General features: G+C 52.2%; 1 protein-coding gene across 1 annotated transcript in view; it reads right to left on the reverse strand.

Annotated features, from left to right (window-relative positions):
- The window catches only part of LOC131393105 (coiled-coil domain-containing protein 180-like), a 60482-nt gene extending 33041 nt beyond the window's left edge, over positions 1–27441 (reverse strand). Inside the window, 20 exon segments of the mRNA XM_058523542.1 lie at positions 619–848; positions 2122–2546; positions 2676–2715; positions 4417–4543; positions 5662–5777; positions 6615–6788; positions 8128–8250; positions 9964–10052; positions 12694–12773; positions 16194–16313; positions 17699–17862; positions 20043–20138; positions 20264–20374; positions 20471–20599; positions 21660–21769; positions 22934–23022; positions 25371–25561; positions 26774–26867; positions 27055–27122; positions 27364–27441. Coding sequence (XP_058379525.1) covers positions 619–848; positions 2122–2546; positions 2676–2715; positions 4417–4543; positions 5662–5777; positions 6615–6788; positions 8128–8250; positions 9964–10052; positions 12694–12773; positions 16194–16313; positions 17699–17862; positions 20043–20138; positions 20264–20374; positions 20471–20599; positions 21660–21769; positions 22934–23022; positions 25371–25561; positions 26774–26867; positions 27055–27122; positions 27364–27396 — 2609 coding nt within the window. The 5' untranslated portion in view covers positions 27397–27441.
- Between the last annotated feature and the right edge of the window lie 206 nt (positions 27442–27647).

Consider the following 27647-nt stretch of genomic DNA (forward strand, 5'->3'; position numbering starts at 1 on the left):
AGAGGTAGAACTGGGTGATCTCTAGCTGGTTAGTCCTAGCTATGACATCGTAGAGTCAGGAGGGCAATGGTATTGCTATCCTAAAGCCAAATGCAAATTCCACATTTGGTCCAAATTCAAACACGAAGGCCCAGAAATTTGGGAGTCAGAGGAGGTAAATTCTCAGTGGTAGAATTATGGGTCATTTCTATATTCTTCATTGTACTTTTTTTAATTTTTAATTTTCTGCAATAAATGTGTCACATAGAACCAAATACCATACTGCTATCTTTATACCTATGGTTTATATTTATATAGTTAAAAGAAAAAAAAGGAAGAAACCCTAAAATTACAGGTATGCCAGGATCTGGAACCCAGAAACATCTCACAGAGAAAACACTGTTCCTTATGCACGAGGCCCAAGGCAGCAAGGCATCCTGGGACAGGTGGAGGGGGTCACTGTGACTGCAAATAATTCCTGGACATTTGCACTTTTTTATGGTATTTCTCATCTCTACCCTCAATTACCTACATATTTTCTTTTTCCAGGTGAAACTAGTCCAATCTTTTGTTTTAATATTTTACCTTGTTAATAAAATGTAGGATAAGAGCATGAATATAGAAGAGTTTTCCACTCACTGTTTCTTAATTTCTGAAACCAGTCTGGATGGAATCATCACTTGTTCCAGGAACTTGGCACTGGAAGTGTCACTGATGAGAATGGCAGAAAGGTTGGACTTGGGCCTCTTGTAACTCTCTTCTTCTTGTTCCAGGGGTAGGAAGACAAAATAAGTGTTTCCACTGGAAGTTGTGAAGCACTCCATGTTCTCATGGGAGACCTCCCCCAGACTCTCTTCCTGGGCTTTGGCCTAAGCAGAAAATAAGGCTTTAGACTTGACATCATCAAACAGACCTGTGGATCCCAACCATAGCTTCCTCGACATCAGAGGTTGTAAACCTCTGGGCTGAATCTTGCCTATAACTGTTTTTTGCCCATATCGTGCTTTTAAATTGGGAAATTTTAAACTGGGATTTCTGGTTTCTCTTAAAAACCAGAAAATCCGGTAATTCTGAGCCTACATTTCCACATGGCATTATTGGCTGGACCTGAGTTAATGGCTGCACAGTTGCCATACACTGAATGTTGGTGTCTCTCCAAAATTCACATCCCCAGTGTGCTGGTATTTAGAGGTGGGGCCTTTGGGAGGCGATTGGGTCATGAAGGCAGAGCCCTTATGAATGGGATTTAGTGCCCTTACAAAAGGGACCCCAGAGAGCCCCTTGCCCCTTCCATCATGTGAGGACATAGCAAGAAGATGGCCATCTGTGAACTAGGAAGTAGGCCCTCACCAGACACCAAATCTGCCAGTGTGTTGATCTTGGACTTCCAGCCTACAGAACTGGGAGAAGTAAGTTGTTTATGTTGTTCTGTTTATGTAAGTTCTGTTGTTTACGAGCCACCCAGCCTGTGGCATTTTGTTGCAGCAGCCCGAATGGACTCAGACAGTAGTCTGCCCACTTGTCACTATTTTACACTTGGTCTCCAGCCCTCTTTTCTATTACATGCCTGTGGGCATTTGAGTTTGGGATCCCTGCTCAAAAAGAAGTCTCATATGCCAGTTCTTCCATAGCAATATAGGAAAAGAGTCTTTTGCAATTTCAAAACGATGGAATGCAAGTTACTGTTCTGTGAGTTTGAATGTTTTGAGGACAAGATTTATTAATATGAGAGTCACTTCCTTGCACTCTAAAGAGAGCTCATATGTGGATCTTTTGTGTTACACAACCGGAGAATGGGAAGAGAGAAGGAATGGAGAGGCTAAGTTGATCCATACAATAAAGGGGAGCTGGGAAAAAGAGAGAACCAGGGAAGGACGAGGAAAGCCATATAGTTGAGGGGTGATTTCAGAGTAGGTTGCAGGATGGGAGGTGAGGAGAGGAAGGTGAATTTTAAAAAGCATTGCTATGAGATAAGAATTGGATCCTTATTGGCAAAAGTGAGAGATGTGCCTATGTTTGTAATTCTTTATATGCACCCCAGTGGGGACTGTGCTACTGGGGACTCCAGCTTGTATCAGGGATACACACAGTGAACATAGCACACTTTCCCCACACCCAAGAATGAACCCATTGCTGGTCTACCTCATCCATAGATAAACTCTCATTTTCTTCCCTTTCCTCCGACTCTTCCTCTTCTTCCTTCTCCCCTTCTTTGTTCTCCTCCTCCTCCTCCTCCTCTTCCTCCATCTCCTCTTCTTGAACCATCACATTTTCCAGTTTCAGGGATGGCTTTAAGGAGCTGTCTCTTTCAAGCTGCTTTTCTTCTAATCCCTGAATAGAGTCCTCTCTGGACTCATCCATCTCGTCACTCAGTACAGATTCTTCACGCTGGCTCCCTACCAGCCCTTCAGTTGTGGAGGACTTGATTTCCTGATCTTTTTCTTCTTCCATCTCTTCTGCTGGCCTTGGGGAACTTGTCCCTCTACTGATGCTTCCCTTGCTTTTGCTCATTTCTACTTGAGCCCTTTGTTTTCTCCTTCTCTCCTGGAAGTGCTTTTCATGTGCTTCTGTTGATGACCAACCCCAAAGAACAAGGAAAAGCAGGTTACCAATGGAGCCTGGACTGGGCCTCCCTAGCCCACAGGGACACAAGAGTGAAATCAGGAAGAATCAGACTTGAATTGTGAAAGTGTTACCTGGTTCCCTGAACTTGCAGATGACTTTCCCATCCAAGTTCTACAAGGAAAACACATGACACAGAGTGAGCAGTACTGCCTTCCCCCGGAGCACCACTGCTAAGGGCACCTCTTCTTTTAAGTAAAAGGACTCACCCTTCCCCCTCAACATCTGACACGGGCCTTGACCTTTATTTCACTGGGGTGAGCAGGGTGCTCCCAGTCCAGGGAATCAGTGTTCCACAATCCGAAACAGACTAGCAAACCCTTTCATCACACAATGTGTGTCAACAAAATAAAATCTCATTCTGACATATTTTTGGTCATGATCTGGGGCAGAGCAAGAAAGTATAAATTGAGGGATATAAACAAAGGGGCTGGAATCTGCTGCACCCAGCGCTGGATGCGAACATACAGAATGAACATGATTTACATGGTACAGGAGCCCTTTGTGAACCCTCCAAATTCCCTGTTTCACAGGCTCTGGACGAAATTGTGGATGTGGTGTGTCATGGATAAGTGTGGGCTGTGGAGTTTGCAGGTCTGGATTCAAATCCCAGCTCCCTACAAGCTGGGTGACCTTGGGCAAGCCCCTTCAACCCTGTGGGGCTCAGTGTCCTCCCTTGCGACATGGAGATCATAATAACGTCAATCCTTTAATCCAGGCAACCAGACTGATCTCAAAGGACAGATGGCAGCTCATCTTCTGATAGCTTGAGCTCCATCTCCACCCAGCTGCCACGGGGAGCATTTACTAGCAACTGGAGCAGGGATCCCCACCAAGAGGAGGGATTCTCTGAGGAGGTGGGGACCCCATATATGTGGGAAACCCTCAGCTGGGTTCAGTGTCAACCACAAGCATTTTCAGCTCTGGCCATGGGACTCTGGCTGGGTGTGTGGGAAAGAGCCAAACTCTGGGAGCATCAGACCAGGACACTCCAGGTAGTCACGCATTTGCCCAGGGAGCACTCACTGTGTCTGAATGTTGTGCAAGACACTGTGCTAAGGGCAAGCGGAGTTGAATAAAAGTTAGTAAGGCGTACTTGGCCTTCTGGAAACACCTTCCGTGGGTGCTCTGAACTCCTGCATTTGACAGCAACCAATGTACAAGCATGTTCAGAGAGGAGAGCTGATGGGGTAAGTAGGGTGAGATGAGGGGTCAGGCTGAGTGAATGGGACCCTTGTCACTGGTAGGGACTGGAGGTATGGGCAAGTGTGGGATGTGTGGAGACAGAAGGGTCCCAGCAGAGGAGCAGGATGAGGAAGGGCAGGGGGCCAGGAGGCAGATGCGAGAAGAGTGGGGAGTTGGCTGAAGTAGGGAGAGTCAGGAGGGAACCAGATGCGGGGCCTCTGGGGTCATGTGGGGAAGGGACTGTGGGTTGGACTTGGTAGGGGCCGCAGAGTTGGGGAGGGGCTTGTGAGCAGGAGAGTGGGTAGGTCAGAGTTGTATTTTGGGAGGGTCACGTGGCGGTGGTGGGTTGGATGATTGGAACTCAAAGAGTCACATAAATTAGCCTTTTGATTATAATTCCATTCGAGCCTTGAAGCTGAATTCTGAGCCCTTCAGCCTCTTTTAATCTGAGAAAGAGGTGGTCTCTTCTAGAGGCGCTTTCAGCTTCTTACTCCTCGATATCCTGACATAAATTCTAACTCTGCAGGGGTTAGAGAAGGCATTCGAAGTCGACGCAAATCAAAACTAGAAGTCATCCTTTCCCCTTTGCTTCTTGGTAGGTGGCTGGGTTTTTAGTTTCCTTCTCCATACCTGCTCAAAGATTTCACGAACATAGAAATGTTGGCTGAGGGTGGCGCTGTAGGAGTTGAGTTCTTTCAGTACGATCACTCCGTACTCCATCACTTCCTTTGTCAGGAGGACGTGAAAACCTTCATACCTGGTAGGTGGGTAGGGGATACCACTGTCTAAGGGGGCTGGGCAGAGTGTGGGAGACCGCAGCCAAGAGCCACGCCCCTGACCCCACAGAGGTGGGCTGGAATCTGGCATTTAGCTCTGCACAGAGCTGCTCTGTAAGTTTCCTTTTACAACAGTCCTTGGTTTGTTTTCCTATTTTTCTGATCATACAAGGAATACATACTCTTTGTAGAACATTTAAAAACAAACATGAGAGAGTTTTCTTGGGCTCCCATTTCCTGTCCACCCTCCTAACCCCGTCCTTGAACTTTACCTACATCCCATCAAACCCTCCAACGCCCCAAGGCCCAGACTTTTACCTGTTTCTTAGGTAAGAAGACCTTACCTAAGGTCTTCTTAGGTAACCTTCAGGGGGTTACTTATTTGCCTCAAGACATACTTCTGAATCTAAGTACTACAGTCAACTGGCAGCGCAATTCCGTCTCTGTGGATGGTCCTTACAGAATTAGTTGTACAAAGGCACAAAGGTACTAGGAAGTTCACAGAGAACTGTTTTTAATATTGAGAAATTGAAACCCAATCTTAAAAAGCTAATCAATTAGGAGATGGTTAAGTCATTACGAAGCATCCATATGAATGAATTCTACATGGTCATTTAAAAAAGGAAATCTATCTGTAGTTATAGAACAATTTGCAAAGTATGACCCAACTTTTATCTAAGAAACACTATATATGTGAATATATCTACACATATAAATGTGTATGTCCATAAAAAGGAAGAGTTGGGCAGGAATGAGGCAAACATTTCTACATTTGTAGTGGTTAACTTGTTTTTGCTTTAACAAAGGGAAGGTATGTTTTAAAATCTACAAAGGTGGGGGGAGGGCCCATGCTCTTGGCCTTCAAAGGACAAGGCTTTGAAACCTCTCTCCATAAACTTTTCAGATCAAAGTTCTCCCTGGAAGCTTCTATGTTGGTTGAGCAGGGCTGCAAAGGACCACAACGTTCTCCAAAGTTAGAGGCAACATTTGAATCTTGAGCTTGCTGGGCACACCCCTGGGCTCCTGAGCAGGCAGCCTCTGGCCTCAACTGTGGATTCCAGGCCATCCTCCTCTGTCCTTTGGGATCCGGTCTGCCTACCTGCATTTCATATTCTCCAGGAAATCTTTGGCTTTTTCCAGGTGAAACTTGAGTGTTTTCTCATGGCTTTGCTGCCTCAGTTGGTCCAAGAGCCTATCAAGGTGGGCCTCCTGGGCCTGGCAGCTCCCCAAAAACAGGAGGAAGCAGATGTGAGTTACAAGAGCTGACAGGGTATAAGTGACATGCAGAGACTCTGCCACTGGAACTGAGGCGCAGGTGCCCAGCGCAAGCCCAGGACTCTCTTTCCTACAAAAGGGGCACCAAATGTGCCACCACTCTGACTCGCACTGCTCCAGGCCTCCAGGCTCCTCTCTCTGCCTGGAAGGTTCTTCTCTGTCCCCGGAGACCCAGCTCAGGTGGGACTCCTCAGGAACACATCCCTTATACCCACCCCACCTGGCAGGCCTGCTACACCTTCCCATGGCACCTGCTCCTCACCCTCTTTCTCACCAGCCATACTTGAAATCAGATGCTGAGCATGCCCCCCTCCACTCCCTTGACCCTGTGAAGACAGTGGGGTAGGGGCCCAGCTCATCTCTTGGGGGGGGCAGGGTGACTACCAGAGGTAGATGCTCCATAGCCCCCAGTCTGTCTGTCTCTCATGCACACTCTCTTACAGACACGTTTGGATCCAGGGACCCATCACACAGCCGGGACCTGACTCAGGCAGATTTCTTCTACTCCCATCTGGTCCCATGACCAAGGTGAGCCTCAATAACCCCATCTGTTCAAGTTTTATAGCTTGAGGTTTTACATTTGAGTCTAGGATACATTTGGGGTTAATTTTTGTCTATGGTGTGAAGTATGGATCAAAGTTCTTCTTTTTGTTTTTTTGCATCTGAATGCTTGCTGAGTTTACAGGCCACCAAACAGAGCCAATGCGCAGCTGACAATCTGGCTGTGCCCCTTCCCTCATCCCCTGTCGGGGTTACCCTGGGTGCTGGAGGCCACACCTGGTTCTCCAGGCTGTGCTTCTGCCGCTGCTGCTCCATCCTCTTCTCGAGCTCCAGCTCCTGCACAGATAGCACGTTCTGATGTGCCTCCCACAGCGACACGGCCTCCTGGAAGAATCTGAAGAGGTCTGAGCTCTGCCGCTCTGTCTGCTTTGCCAGGGCCTCAAAGGATTTCTGCAGTGGCAGAACCCAGAGAAGGGGCCTTGAGTGCCATCTGGCCCAGGGCGAAGAGGAGGGCCCCACTCACAGGGCTCCCTCACCAGCCAGTGGAGGCCTCGTGTCTCCAAGGACTGGCTGTCACTGCCTGGACACTGTCCCTCAGGCTCTTCTTGGCCACACCTTGGCTCATGGCCCTCCCACCTCTGGGACAGCATTTCTAGTCTGCCCAGGGCCGTGCCTTTGGTCTGGCTGACCCTGAAGTCCCGTCTCTCGACCTGTCCCATGTCCACTGAAATCACTGACAGGAGTTTGGGGCCTAGAAGAAAGGAGGACCAACCCTAGGCACCAGCCTGGGCACTCAGGTGGCCATACCACCTCGGCCTGGGGCATCTTTCCTTCTTTGGGGTTCCCTGACCTTCAGCATCTGAGCCAAGCACCGCCCTCTGCTGTTAAGTCCTCACCTCTCCCCTTTTATATAAGTGTTTTATGCTCTCATCGGGGTCAGGGGGCGGCGCCCTTGGCCTGTGGGCTAAATGCGGCCCTCTGCCCTCTTTGGTTTGGCCCTGCCAACTAAGCACAGATTTTACCTTTTTAAATGGCAAAAAAAATTGAAAGAAGGTATAGTAGAGTGCTCCCTTACCCTCAGTTTCGCTTTCTGCACTTTCAGTTACCCACTGTCAACCATAGTCCAAAATTATTAAAAGGAAAATTCCAGAAATAAACAATTCATAAGTTTTAAATTGTGCACCATTCTGAGTAGTGTGATGACATCCCATGCCCTCTGGCTCCATCCCTCCTGGGAAGTAAATCATCGCTCTGTCCAGTGGATCCGTGCTGTATGTGCTACCCACCCGTTAGTCACTTAGTATCCGTCGCAGTTATCAGATCGACTGTCGTGGTATCGCAGTGTTCAAGTATCAAGTATCGCTTGTGTTCGTCACCCTTATTTTACTTAATAATAGCCCCAAAGCTCAAGAGTAGTGATGCTAACAAATCAGGTATGCCAAAGAGAAGCCGTAAAGTGCTTCCTTTAAGTGAAAAGGTGAAAGTTCTTGACTTAATAAGGAAAGAAAAAAACTCAGACTCAGCAAGGGGTCAGGGAGCACTCGTGGCCCGAGACTGTTCGCGTGGAGTCCTGCACAGCACCAGTGTCAGCAGGTGGCTCGGGTGTCAGGGGTGGGCCTGGAGCGCCCACCACAGAGGGACTGCTCCAGAGGGGCTGGCTATGATGAGGGAGAGGGACTCACTAGTGACAAGAAAGTTGGTGGCACCCAGACTCCCATTCTCTTCACAGCCCAGTGCCCCAGGTGACGTCTGCCCTGCTCCCCAGCTGTGTGGGCCCCCAGCTACGCACATCCAAGAACTCCAGCTCCTCCTCCACCTTGCTCTGGAGCACTCCCACCATCTGGAAGAAGGACGGGCTCACCAGGCTCTCTGCCTCCTCCTCGGTGAAGGCTTTCCAGTCCAGCAGCTGCTTCTGGAGGGGGATAAGGCAGAGGCTGACTTGGGGCTGGTGGAGCTTCACCTCAGGGCCTGGTCCTGCCCCCTGAGATCGGACTCCCATTCGTCCCTGAGAACCTCAGAGGAAACGCTCACAGTGGCCGAGATGGTCCAGCTTTGCGGTCCGCCCGCCGTGTCCAGGCACTGTGTGCCGCCCTTGGTGTCTCAGTGAGCCCTCGGAGGTGTTCTCATTAGCCCCATTTGACAGATGAGGAAACCGAGCCTCAGAGAAGTGAAAGAACTAGCTGGAGGCCACACACCTGGCAAGTGGTGGGGCCGGGGTCTGAACTCAACTGTCTCACTGTAGAGCCTACACGCATAAACCGCCATCCCACAAGGTCTCAGTGTTGCTGCAAGTTAGACAGGGCTTCCGTTTCCTGTAACTTTGAATTATGCCAACTGGAAAGTGGGCACTCTATATTAATAAAGACTTGGTCTTGGTTTATGCACATAAACCAACCTCCCCCCAGTGAAAGATTTGTCTACAGTTCTGTACTTGCAATGCTGCTGAACAGGAGTACCAGGTGCCCTCTCTCAGGCTTACTGCACTCCTGGGGTATGTGATGACCTCAGCACTCCTCCCCTGCATGTCCCCAACAAAGGGAAGTGAGAGTGGGCACAACTGTCAACAGTAGGGGGTGGGGGGGTGAGTGCCAGGGGTGTGGTCTCAGGGAGGCTCTCCCAGGACAAAGGTTTCCCTCCCCCCTCTCCCTCCAGGTTTTACTTCTGAGGTTTGACGCCCCTAAAGAGCTGAGAGGCACATGGCTGCCCCTGAGGCCACAGAGCAAATGGGCAGCCCCTGGCCTTTTGCAAATTTGGTCTTCTCATCTCCAGATGGGGCTGGTGACCCCCACTCTACAGGACCTTGTAGGATTCAATGAGAGCTCATGCAAGCAGGGGCACAGTCCAGGGACGGCAACATCAGGACCGCGCATCACGCTGTAAAGTGCTCTACTCCCCGTGAATCCTGCTCACCTCAGAGGCTTGGTGGCAGAGCAAAGCTCCAAGGACACAACAGACACATGAGGGCTGGAGGAGCAGGAATGGGGTCAGCAGGCGGGGCCCTCAGAGTCCTGGGACTCTGACTGCCACAGCCGGCGGGTCAGACTGTCTCCAAAATGATTAGGTTTCTTGGGTTCTTCATCTAAACAGTTTTACCAAGGAGCCAGGGAGGGGGCATTTTGACAAAATATTTCCTTGAGCCCCAGAAAACCAGCCATTGTAATCGAGGGGTTTGTGAGTGAACTCACTGTCTCAGTCTCTAACAAAGGCGGGCAGGGTGGAGAGAAAGTTAGGCATGAGGGCAGTGGCAGCACTATTTATAAAAGTGGTGCATTGGAAATTACCCCCATGCCACGACCTCCACTGAATAAATAATGTCAAGTGCTGTGAGTGAAACAGAGGGTCAAGGTGGGAAGACTGAGGTGATCAGAGAGCATATACCTTTGTCTGTGGGATCAGGGAAGGCTTCCCGGGGGAGGTCATATTGGGCTATAACCTGAGGGATAGGTGGGGAGGAGGGGGTCCAGGCAGAAGGACAGCCTCAGGATGCCCAGGGGCCAGTGAGGGCCTGGGGCATGTGACAAAGGAGAGCAGAGACCCAGGCTGGAGAGGGGTAGGCGTGGGCCAGGGGGGAGACATCAGGCCCCTGTCCTTTGTTCCTCTCAAGCCTGCCTGGAGGGGCACCCACCTTGCACTTCTGCACGTGGGCCAGGCACTCCTGCCACGTCTTCTCATACTGCAGGCGGATCCGCAACATGCAGTCCACGTGGTAGGCATCTCCATGGGCAGAAACAAGATATGTCAGCTTCTCTTCCAGAAGGAAGAGGGCAGATCAGCAAGAGGAGCGTCCCCCGGGCTCAGGGAAGCAGCTTCTCCCCAGCAAAGTGCCTCAATAGCGAGGATGATTCAAGTGAGATCAGGAGTCCCGACTCAGATCAGGGCTAGTATCTCCCTCCTCACAGAGTGCCCGACACCCCAAGTAAGGACCTCAAATGAGGAGTCATCTTCATCTGTTACAAATCCATTCTGACTCTGATTCTTTTTTTTTTTGTGAGGAAGATCGGCCCTGAGCTAACATCCATGCCACTCCTCCTCTTTTTGCTGAAGAAGACTGGCCCTGGGATAACAACTGTGCCCATCTTCCTCCACTTTATGTGGGACGCGGCCACAGCATGACCTGACAAGCGGTACGTCAGTGCGCGCCCGGGATCCAAACCTGTGAACCCCAGGCCACCGCAGCAGAGCACACACACTTAACCGCTGCGCCACCGGGCCAGCCCCGACTCTGATTCATAACTCAGATTCAAGGCTGTAAAATTCCTTTTGGAGAGTTGTACCAAGTTGTAAAACAGTAACAAGGGTGCAAATTGAATGCGAGTTTATAGATCATGTCTTTGGTTAATTCCTCAAGAAGTGACTGGACTAGCAGAACTCTCAGAAGCTGATGGATGGATGGATTGATTCCTTTTCTTCTCTTCCCTCTCCCTACTGTTTCCCAGTTATAATCAACTCAGTGTGACTCTTGGTGTCTAAGGTAAGTTCTAGAAATTGAAAGACAACACAAAGATTTTGTGGTGGTTGTTCTTTGACAAGGACTGGGGAGGAGGGCAGGGTGAATGGCAGTGGGGACATGGGGGAGGTAGATATTCAGTGGAACTGGTGAGGAGAAGCTCCGAAGCTGGTTTCTCCCATCCCCAGGGCCACCTCCTACGCCAGCACATCCCCACCCTTCCCGTGAGGTCACTGTGATGGACCCAACTTGGGTCTCCGTGCTTCCACTCCTGTACCCCTCTGACTGTTCCCCTGCTAACATCATCACTCCCAGCTCAGAACCTTCCATTGGGTTCCCACTGCCCTCAAGATAAAGTCCAGCCTCCTCCACATGGCCATGTGGCCAGCACAGTCTGGCCCCTCAGCATCTTCCAGCCTCCCCTGCCATCTTCTCCTTTCCCCGAAGGCCCCAGCTCTGTCTTGCCTCTGAGCCTCCCCACATGCTAGTATTCCTGCTTGAAAAGCTCCCCTGACCCCTGGGCTTGGCTAACTCTTACTTGCCTTGCAGGTCTCAACTGGATGATCACTTCCTTGGCAAGGTCTTGCATGACCCTTAACCTGTGTCCCAAGATACAGGCTTGTCACCTGTCCACTCCCTGCTGTAACATCCTACATGGTCTGGCTTCTCCTCTGGCCTGGAAGCACCCAAGGGGTGATACACCCTGCTGATTACCAGGGCCCAGCTCCATGCCTGTCCCTAGGAGATGCCTGATGAATGGCAGCCATTGCTATGATTTAGGGTCTCGGGGCTCTTACCCTGGGTATTATAATGTAATTATAATACCTTTGGAATTATAAACCTGAGAGCCCTGGGAGCAATGGTGAATACTACTAACAGAGGTACCCAGGTCAAGTCCAGATGTGACACTTCACTAGCTGTGTGACGTTGGATAGAATACTGCACATCTCTGTGCTTCTAAGTCTTTCTCTATCACAGAAGGACAATGACACCACTGACCTCACCGGGTTGCTGTGAGCCTCAAAGGACATGGAAATATTATATATCTTCTAGAGTAAGGCTTGGCAAACTTTTTCTATAAAAGACTAGATAATAAATGTTTCCAGTTTTGCAAGCCATAAGATCTCTGTTGCAACTCATTTCTGCTGTTGTAAGGCAGAAGCAGCCAGAGACAATATGTAACAAATGAGCATAGCTGGGTTCCAATGAAACTTATTTGCAAACAGGCATTGGCCCAGGGAAAGGAGTTTGAGAATCCTTGCTATAGAGCATTTTCAAACATAACCATTTACTATTGAGCATTCTCCGTGTAAGCCAGGCCTGAACTATGACTGGACCACAGGATCGCATGTAATTCTTACATCAACCCCACAGGATAGGTAACGTTATTGTTCCTCTTGATAGGCCTATTTGAGAGAGGAGGAGTTTGAGGCCAAGAGAGGCCATGACTTCCCCAAGGTCACAGAGCTGAGCCAGCACAGAGTTGGGCATCAAACCCATGTCTCTCTGACTGTAAGACCCTGCGCTTTAACCTCATATGCCCAGGACCTGGCCCCCGACCCGTCCTCACAGGTGGTCATTGGAATGATCCCTCCGGCTCCATGCTGGGTCAAGAGTCAGGGATCAGAGTACATGGCTGGCATTGCTGCCGGCTGGGCAGTGTCTGGGAGGCTGTGGGAGGGAGGAGGGGGCTCTGCCAGGCAAAGTACCAGAGGTCCGATATGAACCCTCAGGGCTCACTCTGTCGTCTACATCCCCTCCCTCCTTCCCCTGGAGGACTTGCCACTCACCCCTGAGTTTATAACAGACTCTCACATAAATGCTTGACTGGCTGCTGAAGCTGCTACAAAGCCAGCACTGGAACAGAGCTCTGAGAGACCTGAACAGAACCCCACAAACCGCACTCACCGAGCTGCTTGTTCAGGGAGCTGAGAGAGGAGTGCCATTCAGTCAGCCGGGCTCTGCTGTAACTGGGCGGCAGAAGGTCACTGGGGAAGGAAGAGATGACAAGTAAGCCCGCTTGAATAAATGTTCACTTACCAAAAGTGGTGGCATCTTCAAGGAACACGGCTCCAGAGGCGTATGCACCTAAATACCAAAGAAACAGAGTGACTTGCTGGGGATTTCCTGGTGCTAAAAACATGCCCCATAAAAAGGTCTAGTAATATTCATGAGTCTGTTAGAAAATAAAATGAATTCTCCTAAAAGAAAAAAAGCCGAACGCTTCACATCACTTGACCAAGGAAGCCCCTCTAGGAATCTAACCTGAGATAACAATATAAAATGCACACAAAGTTTATGCATTAAGATGGTCACTTAACAGTACTGTTTATAAACATGCACACAAAAATCATAAACAACTATATCCAACAATAGGGAATTGTCTAAATGAACTACAAAGTGCGGCAGATTGAAAAAGAGTCAAATATCCTTAGCTCCTCCCATCATGAGGCAGAGTCTATTTCTTGATCCCTGGATCTAGGCTTGGCCATCGATTTGCCTTGGCCGATGGGACATTAGCAAACATGCCACAGCAGAGGCTTGGAGAGCCCATGCACTCCACTCGCCCTCTCTTGCTGCAGGGAGCTCTTCTGCCACCACCACTGTGCCTATGACCCTGGATTAGCTCCTGGAAGTTGAGAGAGCAAGAGGAGAGAAGCCCCAGCTGTCCCAAACCAGGCTCCAGACACGGGACTGAGACCATCCTAGACCACAGAGCCCCAGCCAAGCCAGCCCAGACCAGGGGACCCACCTAGCCTGCCCGCAGAATCGTGAGAAACAAGAAATTATTGTTGTTTTCAGCTACTAAGTTTTGGGTGGTGTTTAATGATGTGGAAAGATGTGTATGGCTAGGGGGCCATATAATTTATTATCCAAATCAGGACATTTTTGACAGTGAAAGTGGGGGGGATGCTACTAATGATTATGCCGGGATAAGATGTGTAACCCAGGATGGTCTTGGGCACTCCACTTACGGTGGGACAGGAAAGAGCAACATTATATAGTACTAAATGCAACGTGGTGTCCAAGACTGGGTCGTGGGACAGAAAAAGGGCATTAGTGGAAAAACTGGTGAAATCTGGAAAAGTCTGGTGGTTAGGTAATGGGAATGAATCAAAGTGAATTTCTTAGTTTTGACAAATGTCCAGTGGTAATGTAAGCTCACAACTTTAGGGGAAACTGGGTGAGGGATATACAGAAATTTTTGTGTATTTTTGTAATTTTTTTGTATATCTAACATACTCCAAAATACAAATTTTTTTCAATAATTTTAAAATTATATGCACATATACTTATTGGGCTCAAGAAAATCCTTGGGGATTCTCCCAGGACTTTGGATAAATCCCCCTCAGGGCCCTGAGAAGCTTAGCAAGACTCCCCACCCCTCTGCCACTCACAAGCCTGCAGCATGGCCTGTGCACTAGCAGAAACAAGGATCCCCACCACGTCTGGGGCTCTGGGGTTTCTGGAGAAGGGACTCCCCATGATTCCAGATGAGGCAGTTCCCTGGGACAGCTCCTCGGGCTTGATGAGAAGGCTTCCTAGCTGCCTTACAGGTCCAGGAGAAACAGGCGGGCGTCTACACAGCGTGCTTTGCGGGTGCCGTCAAAACCTCCTTGCACAAACTACAAACCGAAATCATCGCTCTTGACACTCACGGGAGTTCTACGATCAAGGCTTTGCAATTTGACCTTTAAGTTGCACGGTCAAGCCTTGTGTTCATAGTACACACTTCTGATGCTGGAATTGTGCCCTGATACACTCTTTACACACTCCCACCGTAAGGAGCTGCTGGGTCCCGTAAACGTGCACTCTTGCCTCTGATTTCACAGAGCTGCCCCACCTTCCTCCAGGCCAGCTCACATCACCTACCAGCTCCACGCTCTGCCTGCAGTCACTGTCACTGCACACTGGATCCCAGCCGTGGCCATAGCATCAATGACTGCATTTTTCTCCCTGTGTTCAGCCCTGTCTCTCTCTCCGTTCAGGCAGGTAGCCAGCCAGCCCCACCTGCACAGCCTGGGCAGGGGGTGCAGTGGGGCAGAAAAGACAGCAGCCGAGAAATCTTGCTGGCTTTTGTTCTCAAAAGTCTAAGTTCTTAGGAGAGCATAGAGCATTGGTGAGGAGAAGGCATTTGTGAGAGTGGGCTGAGCCCTGGGGAGGAGGGGGATGCTGGGGCCAGGGCTTTCCCCTCACTGAGCAGACAGGGGCTGGGGACAGAGCAGGATGGCAGGTGCCTGGCAGTGGCAGCCTGGGTCCTGCTTCCTGGTGCCATCATGGGAGCAGCTGGAAGACCCAGGGCCCTGGAGGGAAATGGCTGCCTGGGCGTGAGGATGCAGGGGCTCAGAGCAGCCTCCTCAAGATGCCCGCGGCCAGTGTCTGGAGGCAGCAGTTGCCCAGCGGCATCTGGGTGGACTAAACACCAACGACCAGACTCCCACCACCAGGCCTGGCGTTGGGTGAGACTCCGTAACTCTCCCTCAACGGATGGGACCCCAAGAAAGGCTGAGTTTTGCCCAGCTTAACGAACAGGGGCTCAGAGTCAGAAATAGGCGGAGTTACAGAAAACAACAAAGCACTTCTCCTGGGGCTGAGGTTTTTATCCACCTTGTTAATTTGACGCCTGCGTGAAAACGTGGCTGCACACGGGGCAGGAGGTGCCCGCCCTGGGGGAGACCGTGTGGGGTTCTAATTGTCATTTATATCCTAGGAGAACTCAGGCTCTGTGGTGGGGAGACAAGAGACCCTGCACCCCAGGGTTAGCAGGTGGGAGGGACCACCGAGGGCTCAGGAGGAGGAGGATTTCCCAGCACGTGCAATGTCTCCACCTCGCAGGACCACGCAGGCTCCGCCCTGCTGCTCAGAGTGCATGCTGCAGGCTCCCCGGGCAGTGGGCTTCCAGGTCTAGAACACTCAGTGTGCCCCCCACCAAACAGCTTATTATGGCATCAGAGCTGGGTGGACCAAGGTCTGAGGGGAGTGTCCAGAGCCTCCAATGGGTCCCCTGTCTGATGGCAGTGGCCTCCTCACTGACCTCCAGCCTCAGACTCAACTCACCCTCCACACTGCACAGCTGGTGGAGCCCCTCTGCTGCCCTCAGGAAGAAGTCCACCCCCTAACCTGGCCCATCCCTCCCCTCCTCCCCCACCCCACCCCTTGCCATCGCCTCCTTCCAAGCTCTTTGGCACAGTCACACCAAACTTCTTTCTACAGCAAACGTGTCACGTTCTTTGTTGTCACTGGGGCTGGAACATCCCAGAACGTGGGCCCAGGCGGCCAGTCCAGGACCAAAGAGCCAGGAGATGGCCTGGTCGGGGGGACACCTCGGGAGAAAGGTCAACGCTGAGGACTGTGCCGCACCCAGTGGCCCCCAAAGCTGCCCTCCCCAGCGACCCCTCCCGCTGTACCGGATGGTGCAGAGATGCCCCAGCCGCTGTTGCTGCAGGGCTCTCTGCTTCTCCAGCATGCTCTCCAGCTCCTTCTTCACGGCTGGCGGAGCCTGGATCCTCTCACTGGCCATGAACTCACTGGGCAGCCAGACACGTTGGCACCATGGAGACGAGAGGAGGGGCAGGGCGGTTGGGAGAGAGGGGATGAGACCCGTGTAGGAGCACTCAGACCCCAGCACCCTCACACCACTCCCAGCACCCCTCCCCATCCTGGGCCTCTGGGACTCTGAGGAAAGGAGGGAAGAGAGAGAAGGAGGGAGGGGCGGGGAGAGAAGAACGGAGGGACCACCAGGGAGGCTCTGGCGCTAAGAGCATGGGACCTGCAGGCACAGATCCAGGTGTGGGTCCTGACTGCCCCCTGCCAGCTCTGTGACCTTGGGCGAGTCACTGCCCCCTCTGAATCTCAGTTTCCTCTTCTGTAACGGAGCTAAGGATAGTACCTTCTTCACTCAGTATCTGTGAGGACCCAGCAAGATATTACAAGCAAAACCCCGAGCACCGTGCCTGGCTCGTGGGAAACGCCCAGTAAATGCCGGCTCCTGCCATCACCATCAATGATTCCTGACATCTGTGACAACCCCAGGCCCAGGCCCAGACCAGGCACTCTCCATACGGCATCCTGCGGACAATCGCTGAAACCCTATCACGTGTCCATCACGGTGCCTGCTTTGCATTGGGAGAGAAAGGCTCCGAACGTTCGAGCGCTTTATCAGGGTCACAGGGAAAGTACAGGTGGAGCCAGGTCTCCAGACTTTTCCTTCATCCCCAGTGTCAGACTCTGGTGCTCCCCGTCTGGAAACGCAGATGTACAGGTGGGCCTCCACCCCCAGACCCGTGGCACAGATGGACAGACACTCTTTAGTGTCCTCAGACATCTTGGCCCAAGGTGTCCCTTTCTTAGCAAAAGAATGTCTTGCTTGTTGGCCAAAAGCTGCAGGACGCTCGTGTCAGTATTAACAAAAGTGCCCCCGGCCAGGAAGCGTGGAGACCGGCATTCTCCACCATCCCTCCTGTGGGTGCAAGTTGCTACCAGAGGGTGGGAAGTATCCACGCCTGAGGGACGGCCATGCTCCTCGGGCCAGCAACACAGGGTTACATGTAATAGTCAAGAGTGGAAAGTGGGCCGATAATCAGACTAATGTTTTTATACAATTTGCACTGTGCTCAGAAAATGCTTATGCGATAATGTTTATGAAGAAAATAAGACAAAAACCTACATATGCAGTCTGGGTCTCAGAAAGCCTGGGAGAAAATATACCAAAATATCAGCTGTGCCTCTCACTGTGGCGAGGCATTAGTGGTGACTTTTAATTTCTTCTTTATACTTTTATCTATTCTAACTTTTTAAAACAGAGCACATATTAGTGTTAACCACCAGAAAAACAACAGCGTTTCACAGTAACGACAAAAAGGGAAGGAGAGGGCCACCCCCCTCGCTGTGGGCAGTGTGGGCAGCCACCGACCTGAAGCCCCGCACCAGGGCCTCCTTCTTGAGTGCCTTCCAGGCACCGACCAGGCCCTGCCAGCGGCGGCGGCTCTCGAGCTCCTGCTGCAGCGTGGCCTCCGCCAGGTGGACAGACAGCTGGGCGACGGCCCTCCGGTTGCCCAGCAGGGCGTGGTTTATAACCTGCGGTCACAGGCGGGCAGGCTCTAGATGGGACGGGGGTTCTCGAAGGTCAGACCAAGGCTCAGGCGGAGCGGGGCGAGGAGAGGCTGGAGAGGGGGCAGGTGAGGTGCAGGCCCAGGGCCTGGGCCCCAGCGGGGCCGTGGCGAGCAGGGCGGTGGCAGCGACTGAGGAGTACTGAGGGGTCACTGGGGTTCAGAGCCATGGATAGTGACAAGTCTTTCCTGAAGGCTTAACCAGGAACCCTGACCACGTGAGCTTCAGCCCAGCTCCACAGCCCCATCAGACTGTGTGTTAGAGAAGGTGTTTTAGTTCACTGGAGTTCAACACTCCAGTGGGCTCGTCACCGACAAGGCGCCTCGAGAAATTCAAGGGTGGATTTGGAAGCAATTAACTGTTTGTCCAAGTTGTTTTTTTTCTTTTGTATGTTAAGGAGATGTAACCACCAACCATCCTGAAACCAACCAAGCCTCACCACAGGAGCTACCCCCATGACCTGTGCCTTACCTTTAAAGCTAAGATCTCTCCAGGAGGCCCTTAGGCCTCATTACTGTAACCTGCGGTGTATGTGGAAGCATGTTTTCCAACTGAGCCTGCGCTAGCGGATACCTACCTCTCCCTTTTGAATATTCATTTCTCAACTGAAACAAAAGGTCCCTGCTTCCCTTTGTCCAAGGACGCCATGACTTTGGAAATGATTCATCACGGCCTCCTTTTTGCTGCAGATACACTTTACTTTGTGAGACAACTTCCACTGGTGTAGAGTCTTATTTAACTCACCAGGAGGTGAGCCCACTTGGTTCGGTAACAAGCTCTCAGTGCTTAGCTGGTTTTTTTTAATATATATGAATTTGTTCCAAAAGCAGAGTGCTCATGCCATCAGGGACCAGCCACATATGGTTGTGATGAGAACCAGGACCCAATTATCAAATGAGGCCAGAGCTAGAACATTCTTTGGCAGTCCTCCCACTGGTCCTCTCCTGGGCACCCTTGGCATGGCAGTGGAGGGGGCACTGGCAAGTATCTCCCGAACCTCCAATTCCGCAGCCCTACTATGAAGATAATGCTGTTTACAGCACAGGGATTTTGTGAAATGAAATGAGATTAATGCACATGGAGCAAGTAGCAAGTGCCAGTTGTCACGACAACTCAAATAAGCACAGGAACGTCAAACACTGACTCACAACTGGTCACCGACTAACTCTGACCTCCCAGATGGATCAAATGGATAAAAGTTAGCAACTCTCGCTGGTCTCAAAACGAGAGCTCCCACTGCTGAGCCCTCTTATCACCCTCCCAACAAGTCCTGGCATAGGTATCCTTAGCCCCATTTCCTGGATAGGGAGTCCAGGTGCAGGGGCCGAGTTATCTCAGGAGCTGCCTGTCAGGGCAGGGCAGAGGGAGTCTGTGCCCACTCCCCGTCTGTGCTCTGTCCAGGAGCCCCAGGCACACACCGGGGCTGGAGCCCATCTCTGGTTCTGAACGCCGGACTCCTCTCATTCTGTGTGCTGCCGGGGGGCCCGCTGCCTGGCAAGCCCAGCTTTCTGCACAGGACCTGGAAGCCCACGCAAGACAATGCACCTCTGAGGAGCAAAAGAAGCATCCTTTCACATGGCAGAGGCGTCAGGCTTAACTCTGACTTTGGAGACATCATAAATAACCTTGAATTTCTTGCTCTTTATCCCAAAGGAAGCAGCTCGGGGAGGCTAGGGAGGATAGGGAAGCAGTGAGGACAGAGCTAGGGGCAGGCATGGTTCAGCAACACTGACAGCCAGCAGGAGCCGAGACAAGAACCACCAGGAAAACTAGACAAACAGACCAGGCAGGGGTCACTTATGAGGGCACAAACCACCCCGGGTCCACGACAGCTGGCAGACGCCGCCTCCACCGTGTAGCACCTATTGCATTGCACACGGCAGCTGAGACGCGGCCCAGCAGGCGCTCGTAAAACCATCAGTGCTCCAAACAAGGGCGCTGTGTTAGGTTTACTGGGATTAAGAGGGCAGGGAAGCATGGAATGTACTTTAGAAGGATTTCTGTTGAAGATACTTAACCAAGACTCTGGTTCTGAACCTAAGTGGGCAACCTGAGTCACTTGGAAATGTTATGTATGAAGAGCTCATCATTCCTGAGTCGCCAGGCTCCTCCTGTGGGCTGACCCCCTGCACGTGAAAACTGCTCACCATGGCTTCTTTATTTATCAGCCTGTACACGTCGGGCTGCATGAGATAGGAAGTTTTCTCCATGATGTCCACATATTTCTTCAACACGCTTTTTAGCTGGAAACAACAAAGCGCCCTAGTTAGTGATTCTCTCTTTTCCTGGAGAACTAAAAGGAAACAGGGGAGGCCTCATAAACCCTACAAGTGACCATCACCAAGAAGCCATCTGCGGGCCAACTCACCTTGTCTGCCCGGGAGGACTCGAGCAAGAGCAGGGTCTCATCCAGCTTCTGAATCTCCTGCTTCTGGAGCAGGAATCTCTCGGCCACCTGATCCCACAGCTCCAGCAGGGTCTGTGCCAGAATCTGGGTCAGGCTGGGAGGACAGATGGCAGGGAGGGAAGGAGCAGGACCCGGGAGGGGCAGGCCCGGCCACGAGGGGTCCCCTACTTGGATGGTGCAGTCTTCGAGGTTGTTGTCATTTTCTGCTTTTCTGAAGAGACTGTCGATGTCTTCGTCAGACTCAGCCAGCTTTTTTAAAAGAAGTGCCCCTGGCTCCAAGATGAGAGGTTCCATTTCCTAAAACAGGACAGGAGGGCGAGGGCTATGGTGTGACAGGCCGGGGCAGGAGGGAGCCCCCTTTTAACGGGGAAGTGCCGGCCGTGGTCTTGTCTCAGAAATAACAACCGTTATTATTTAAGATTTACTAATTAGTTCACAGTTAAGATTTACTAATTAGTTCACAGTTAAGATTCATTAATTAGCTCACAAGCAGAGCACAAAAGCAGCCACCAGTTGGAGCTCGTGCCACGTGCTGGCGCTCACTCTCTGCTGAGCCCTCGTCCTGACTGGCTTGGTCCTCATCACAGCCTGTGACGGCGGTGCTGCCATTAGGCCTGGCCCAAGGTTGGGGCTCGACGATATTCATTAAAGAAACGGCCAGTGAAAGAACGCCAAGTTTACTGCAGAAGAGGAGACTGAGGCTCTGTTAGGCCGTGTGGCTGGAGCCCCAGAGCTCACGGGTGAAAGCAGAGCTCACGTCCAGCTGGGACGCGTCAGGAAAGCGATGCGCTGGTAGGGCAGATGCTGTGAGTACAGAGCCAGCTCCAAGAATCTAGAGGAACGATGTGAGTCAGGGAAGACTCCGGAGAAAGTGGCGAGTGCAATCTGGGGCTCAGAGAGGACCCGGAAGGGCAAGAAGGGTCTCATTTAGGGAACATTCCGGCACCAGTGGGGTTAGAGATGAGGTCTCTGGAGAGGAACAGGGAGCCAAGTGAGGGTGATGCCTTAGGGCCGGGCCATTTGGCCCCTCACGAGTCGGACTGAGCAGGGAGATCAAAGGCTGGGCTTTGGCGTCAGACCTGGAGGCCAGTTCCCACTGGGCCCCTTATGTACCAAGTCAGGCAAGACTTTCTGGGTCTCCCCTGTAAGATGGGGGTGATAACAGTACCTGACTTACAGGGCTATGCTCATAACAAGCACTCATAACAAGCCACTCAAACGTGGCTGCTACAGTTCCATCTACACCGTGGTGAGCCACTGGACCTCTGAGCTGGGGGGAAAGGCAGGCTGGATGCAGTGACGAGCCCACCTTCGGAATGGCCCAGAACAGAAGGGGAGAGAGAGGGAGGGTTCTCACCATCCCAATCTGAGCGATCTCCTCCTTAAGGCTCCCCAGAGCGCTCTCGTAGCCCCTCCTCTTGTAGTCTCTTCGCCCCCGAAGGGTGACGGTGCTGGTCCTCTCAGGAACTGGGGGAGAACCACAGAGGTGATGAGGTTGCCCTCAGAGCTCCAAGGCAAGGGGAGGCCCCCGGGGAAGGGCAGCACAGGTGGAAAATGCCAGCAGTGTCAGGGGCTCAAGGAAAAGGAGAAGAGACGAAGGCGATCCATAAATGCTATATGGAAGGAAGTCTTGCACATACAGTTAAATGCCGGGAAAAAGTTCCAATATGGCAATGTATAGAATGGGGCCATTTATGGTTGTTAAAAAGCTTTACAGAAGCAAATCCATACGCAAACAAGAGTAAACAACACTTATATAGCACCGACCACGTACCAGGTGTTGCTCTAACTCGATTACGCCTTAGGAGGGGGCCAAGAGGCAGGTTCTGTTCTCAGCCCCATTTTACAGGTGAGGACACTCAGGCATGGGGCTTAAGGAACAAAGGCAGTCAGCTGAGTGGAGCTCTGGACGAGGGACCTCTGCTCTGGGGTCTGAGATCTCACCCTGTGCACTGCTGTCCCCTAAATCTATGTGAGAAGGTGGACACTGCCTGGTTTCACGGGGCAGAGGGGCACTCCTGGGAGGAGGGTGCTATCGTGGAGGGGGAGTTTTTACTTTCTGCTTATTGCCTACCTTGGTTTTCTCACAGTGAGCATGTACTACTTTTTTATCATGAAGAAAAAAAGCCTCCATATTGGGACAAAGTCAAACTAGGACAATGTAGCATGAGGGAACAAAACATAGACTGAGAAATCCTCTATCCTTTACCAACTGGTTTTCATCAGTAAATGCCAACTGTTCGGGCAGCCCCTTCCTCTGCCTCCAGCTCCCTGCACTGAGGAGCAGGCCGAGAGGAGAAGGCCAAGGGGAGAAAAACGAAGGGAGAAGGCTGAGGGGAGAAGGCTCGGGGGGGAGGCCCAGGGAATAAGGCCGAGGGGGAGAACGCTGAGGGGAGAGGGCTCAGGGGAGAAGGCCAAGGGGAGAAGGCTCGGGGGGGAGGCCCAGGGAAGAAGGCCGAGGGGGAGAACGCTGAGGGGAGAGGGCTCAGGGGAGAAGGCCCTCTACGTGGCTGAGCAGAAGAACACAGTGGGAGCTTCAGGTGCTTCTACATTAGAGCTCCCAGGAGATGCCCACAGGGCTCTCCTTCTGGCCCAGGCCAGGCCTGCCCTCATGGACGAATGGAGGCTCACCGATGGTGTCCACGAGGCCCCGGACTTCTCGGGCAGCGATGGTGCTCTCACCCTCTTGGGCTTTTTCCTTCTTGGTTGTTTCCTTTTCCCTGAGGCACAAGCAGAGGAGAACAATAAGCCTCCAGCCCCCTCACCTCCCCAGGACAGCTCTGGCACATCGGGGAGTCTCCAGAGGGACCCTGGGCATTGGCGACAGCCCAGGCCCACCCGATTCTAGAGCCCCAAGGCTGTGCCAGTCTCCCAACAAACACTGCCTCGGTGTCTGCTGCCAACAGACACCACAGTCCCTAGACGAGAAGTCGGGCCTGCCCTCAGGAACCTTGCTTCTGCTCAGGCTGCAAACCAAGTGTGGGGAGTGAGCAGGAGCCATTTTCCACGTGTGGAAACTGAGGACCGGAAAGGGTGTGAGCAGCCTGGGGAAAGCCAGCCTGGCACTAAGCATTCAGTATGCTCCTCATTTGTTCCTTCAGCCACCCATCCTATGAGGCAGTTGGGGTGACCCCATTGTTCAGGACAGGGGAAGGGGGCTTAGAAAAGTCACTGTACAAAGCAAAGCAGGGACTCCCAGACCCACACATGTGACGCCAAGGTGCACGGTCCTGGGGTTTGGGTGTGGGAGGAGAGAGCTGAGACCCCAGATAAACTGTCTCAGCAGGGAGGAACAGGGTGGGTGAGCACGACCCTAACTCTGGAATAAAAGCCCCTGAAAGCACCGTCCACAGGGCAAGCACCACAGAAATGCAGCCGTTCTCAGGGACGCCTGCCATCCCTCGGGGCCCCGACGTGCACAGCACTTTCCAGACATTTCCTTATGTAGTGCTCACTGCAGACCTAGGGCGAGGAAGACTGCAGGGCCTGGGCCGCAGCTGATGGGCCCAGGCTGACCCTCCAGAGGTGGGGCTTTCGGCCTGTCAACCAAATGCCCCTGGACTAAGGCGGCCCCAGGGGAGCCCAGGTGCCCCAACCGCGGGAGCTGCCGGTGGCTCTGGCTGATCGGCCACTTGCTCTGGGGACATGGGGGCTTGGTTTACGCCAGTGGTGATCCATCCCTACCCTGGGCTCCTCTTTCACCACCCAGAGGCCCCGCCCTGCGTGGATGAACGCACAAGTTGACTGGCTTTGGCTGGCCGAATTCAAGAAGGAGATAAGACACCCCAGAGAGACACTGGTGCTGAGTTAGACACCTCAGTCATTTTGAGGGTGGCAGGGCCTGGCAGGTTACAAACACATCTCTGTTCCTGCCACAGGCCATGGAGAGCTGCGCTCTGGATCTGTATCCAAGGCAGAGTGGCCTTGTCTGTCTGTCCCAGGAAGCCAGCACAGTGCCACTGCCCTCCACGAGAAGTGCCTTTCCCAAAACAGTGTCCTGTGGGTGCCAAGAGCTCCTGACTGATGCTATATCCGGTTATCAGATGATGGGTGGTCCTAGGCTAAACCCTGGGAGACAGAGGACTCTTGGGAGGCACAGGGAGATGTCGGGAGACCCGGGGCCTGGATGAGAACAGGTCAGCTGAGAGGGGACTGGGACATGCTCAAGAGTCTCAAATTCAACTTCTGAACTTGGAAGTTCAGAAGGAACTCCTGTTCTCCCTGCCCCACCCCATCTGCCCCATCTCAGGTAATGGTGCCTCCACTGTCCATCCAAGCACTCGCGCCAGAGACCTAGGACCCTCAGGAGCCCTCTCCTCCCATCCAATCCATCACCTGGTCCTGTGGGTTCTGCCTCTAAAATACACCTGAATACACCTGGGTTCTGCCTCCAAAATACACCCGAAGCCCCTACTCTCCCTCCGCAGCCCCCTCAAGCTTACATGGACTGCGGTGGCTCCGCCCTGGCCTCCCTGCGTCTTCTTGCAGCTCCCACATTCTGCACACGGCAGCCGGAAGGCCTTCAACATGCAGATCAGCTGCTCACTTCAGTAAAGTCCAAACTACTGACCGTGGCCGGCAAGCCTCTCCTCGCCTCATCTCCAACCCCTCTCCCCAAGCCCGGTGACTCTTCAGCCTTCTGGAGTGGACCAAGCCTGTCTCGCCTCAGAGCCTTCTCTCATCCTCCGGTCTCAGCTGAGGCCCCTCCTCAGAGAGCTTCCCAGACTTCTGTCCCACCGCCCCGCCCTTCGTGTCAGAGCCTTCCTACCTCTGGGGGGACCTGCTTACTTATTAACTGTCCAGGCCTCGAGTTCCAAGAGGGTGGGGGCCCCACGCCCAGTGCTGGCCCCAGGCACTCAGTCAGTAATTATGGAGGGTGGGGGACGGGGAGGAAGGGACGGAGAAGCAAACAGGCCTGCACAGGAGGTGTCATGACCTCCCTCTTCCAGGGGAGGCAACTGGGACTTCATTCCTACCTGGCCCTCACCTTGGGTGAGCTCTGTTTGAGCTTCTGAAGACTCTGACACCCCCCAGTGTGTGGGGGTGCGGCCTGGACAGCAGGACCTACCTGTAGAGAACAGGGTTTTCCGTGACCCAGTCATTGGGTAGGCTGTGCACCCACTTCTGCTGCCGCGGAGACATCATCTCCCCCTCAGGAATATCCACCCTCTTCATCAACGGCTTCCTGCCATTCTTCGGGGACAGGGAACACTCCACAGCCCGCTGCCTGGTGGCCGCCAGGGAGCGGACCAGCTGCACCTGAATCCACGGAGGAAGCTCTGGGCTGGGGGTCGGAGCTGCAGACTCCCTGCACCCTCAGGCTGACTGCGCAGTCTCAGAAGGTCATGTGGGACCCTGCCAGCAGGAAGGCGCTACGCAGGGGGCCTTCAACCCCAGGGCACACCCCTCCTGGGCACACACACTCCCCAGAACAGTCATTCAGCCACTCCTAGGAAGGCATCTCAGAAATTTTAATGAGGACCAAGATGCTCATCCCAGCATTTTTTATAATCACAAGGAATTGGAAAAATGGAACTGTCCAAAGCAAGGGATTGGTTGAGTAAACATGTATGTCTCTTCAATGGAATGTTAGGCATTTATTAAACATGAGACTTGGAAAGGATTTTTTAGGACATGGGAAAATGCTTATCAAGCATATTAACTAAAAGCATAAATTAAAAATTATAACTAAAATTATAAAGTATCTCAAAATTTAAAATGTATAGAAAAATGACTGGGAGAAAATATGCCCAATGTTAAGAACGGTGTGTTGCTTCCAGGGAGCAGGATCATGTGAGTAATCAGTTTCTATGGTCTTTTTACACTTTTGTAATTTCCAAGCCTTCCACAGAGAGCATTACTTAGGGCTCAAAGTAGGAACGAAAGTCCCTTTCAAAGAAGCAGTACAGCACTTCAAAGGAAGGGTGTGAGTGTGTCTTTAAGATATCATTTTGTCTGTGCAGCTTTTTATAGGCGACAAGGCAATTCCAACAACATATATGGTTGTCAAGAGGGCGTTAGGTTAACACATACGGGAAGCCCCAGGCAGCCACATTCACGAACTACATGAATGCCCGGGGACATGAGACACTGTGAACAGGTAAAGCAGGTTTCAAATGAACATTAGTATAGAATCAAACCCAGTTTTTAAGTAAAAAAATCAGAAATGCCTTAATGCACAGGAAAAACACCCAGGGCATCCAATGGTTAATTCCGTCTATTTCTGAGTAACTTAAATTTAAATTTAATTTAGTTTAAAATTTTAATTTAAATTCTCTAACTTTCAAGAATAGACATTCTAATTTTGTATTCCTACATTTTAAGAATCAATAAGAATTATTTTTAAAATCAAAGCAATTTCAAAGCCCTATTTCATTAGATTTCCAGGTAAGGAAGCCTTGAGAGGGAAGGAAGTTTGGGGAGCAGAGGGAAGGGGGAGCAGGAGAAGGGGGGACAGAGGGTCAGGCCTACCTCAGCCTCGAAGATCTGCTGGTAGACATTCCCGCTCGGGACCTGGGTCACCTTCCCCACTGGGGACATCTTGGCCGCAGGCTGGACGCCCCTGCTGGGAAGCCACTGTCCAGGAATCATCTCTGGGGTTTGGCCTCTATTCCCATCCGGAGGTTGAGAAACCAGGCCGAGACTCCTCTGCTCTGGGACAAAGCATCGGGGCCTCTCTCTGGCCTCAGGGTTTTTATTTTAAACAAAAAGAAGAACAACGGAGGGGGCGAAGAAGCAGAAAGGAAACAAACCTCAAGCAAGAACCGAAGTCGCGGAGAAGGCGGGCTCTCAGCCGCGCAGGGCGCAAACCCGAGAGGGACTTTGGGGGTGAAGAATAATAAATGGTTATTGTTTTGTGCTTCACTCTCCCAGGCTCTTCTGGGAAAAGTCCACCCGCCCAAGGTGTCAGCTGGGATTTCAACCCGGGGATTTTGGACCCCCGACCTGGCGCTGAACACAGTTCAAGGACCCCCGACGCCCTCCCCGCCCCAGCGGACACAAGGAGAGGGAAGTGGAGGGAGGGACCAGACTGACTTTGGCCACGCTAATTAGGCACCTACTGTGTGCTGAGAAGACCTGCAGGTTCCTCTCATGCACCCCCTCCCCCAGCCCACCAAGGAGGAGGCAGCGCCTGGACATCCCCTCTAAGCCCCGCCAAGTGGAGGGAGGGCCTGCGCGCAGGGGCCCGGCCGCGCCCCCACCTGCAGAAAGCACCACGCAAGTCAGCCAGGGCCTGTCCAGTCTCAACTGCAACAGGACACGCTTGGTCTCCAAGGCGACGCGGAGGGGAGGGAGCCCCGCGGGCCCCGCCCCCACCTCCTTTCCGCGGAGGGAGGGTCGTTGC

The sequence above is a fragment of the Diceros bicornis genome, chromosome 28 (genome assembly GCF_020826845.1).
Source record: "Diceros bicornis minor isolate mBicDic1 chromosome 28, mDicBic1.mat.cur, whole genome shotgun sequence".
Lineage (NCBI taxonomy): Eukaryota > Metazoa > Chordata > Mammalia > Perissodactyla > Rhinocerotidae > Diceros > Diceros bicornis.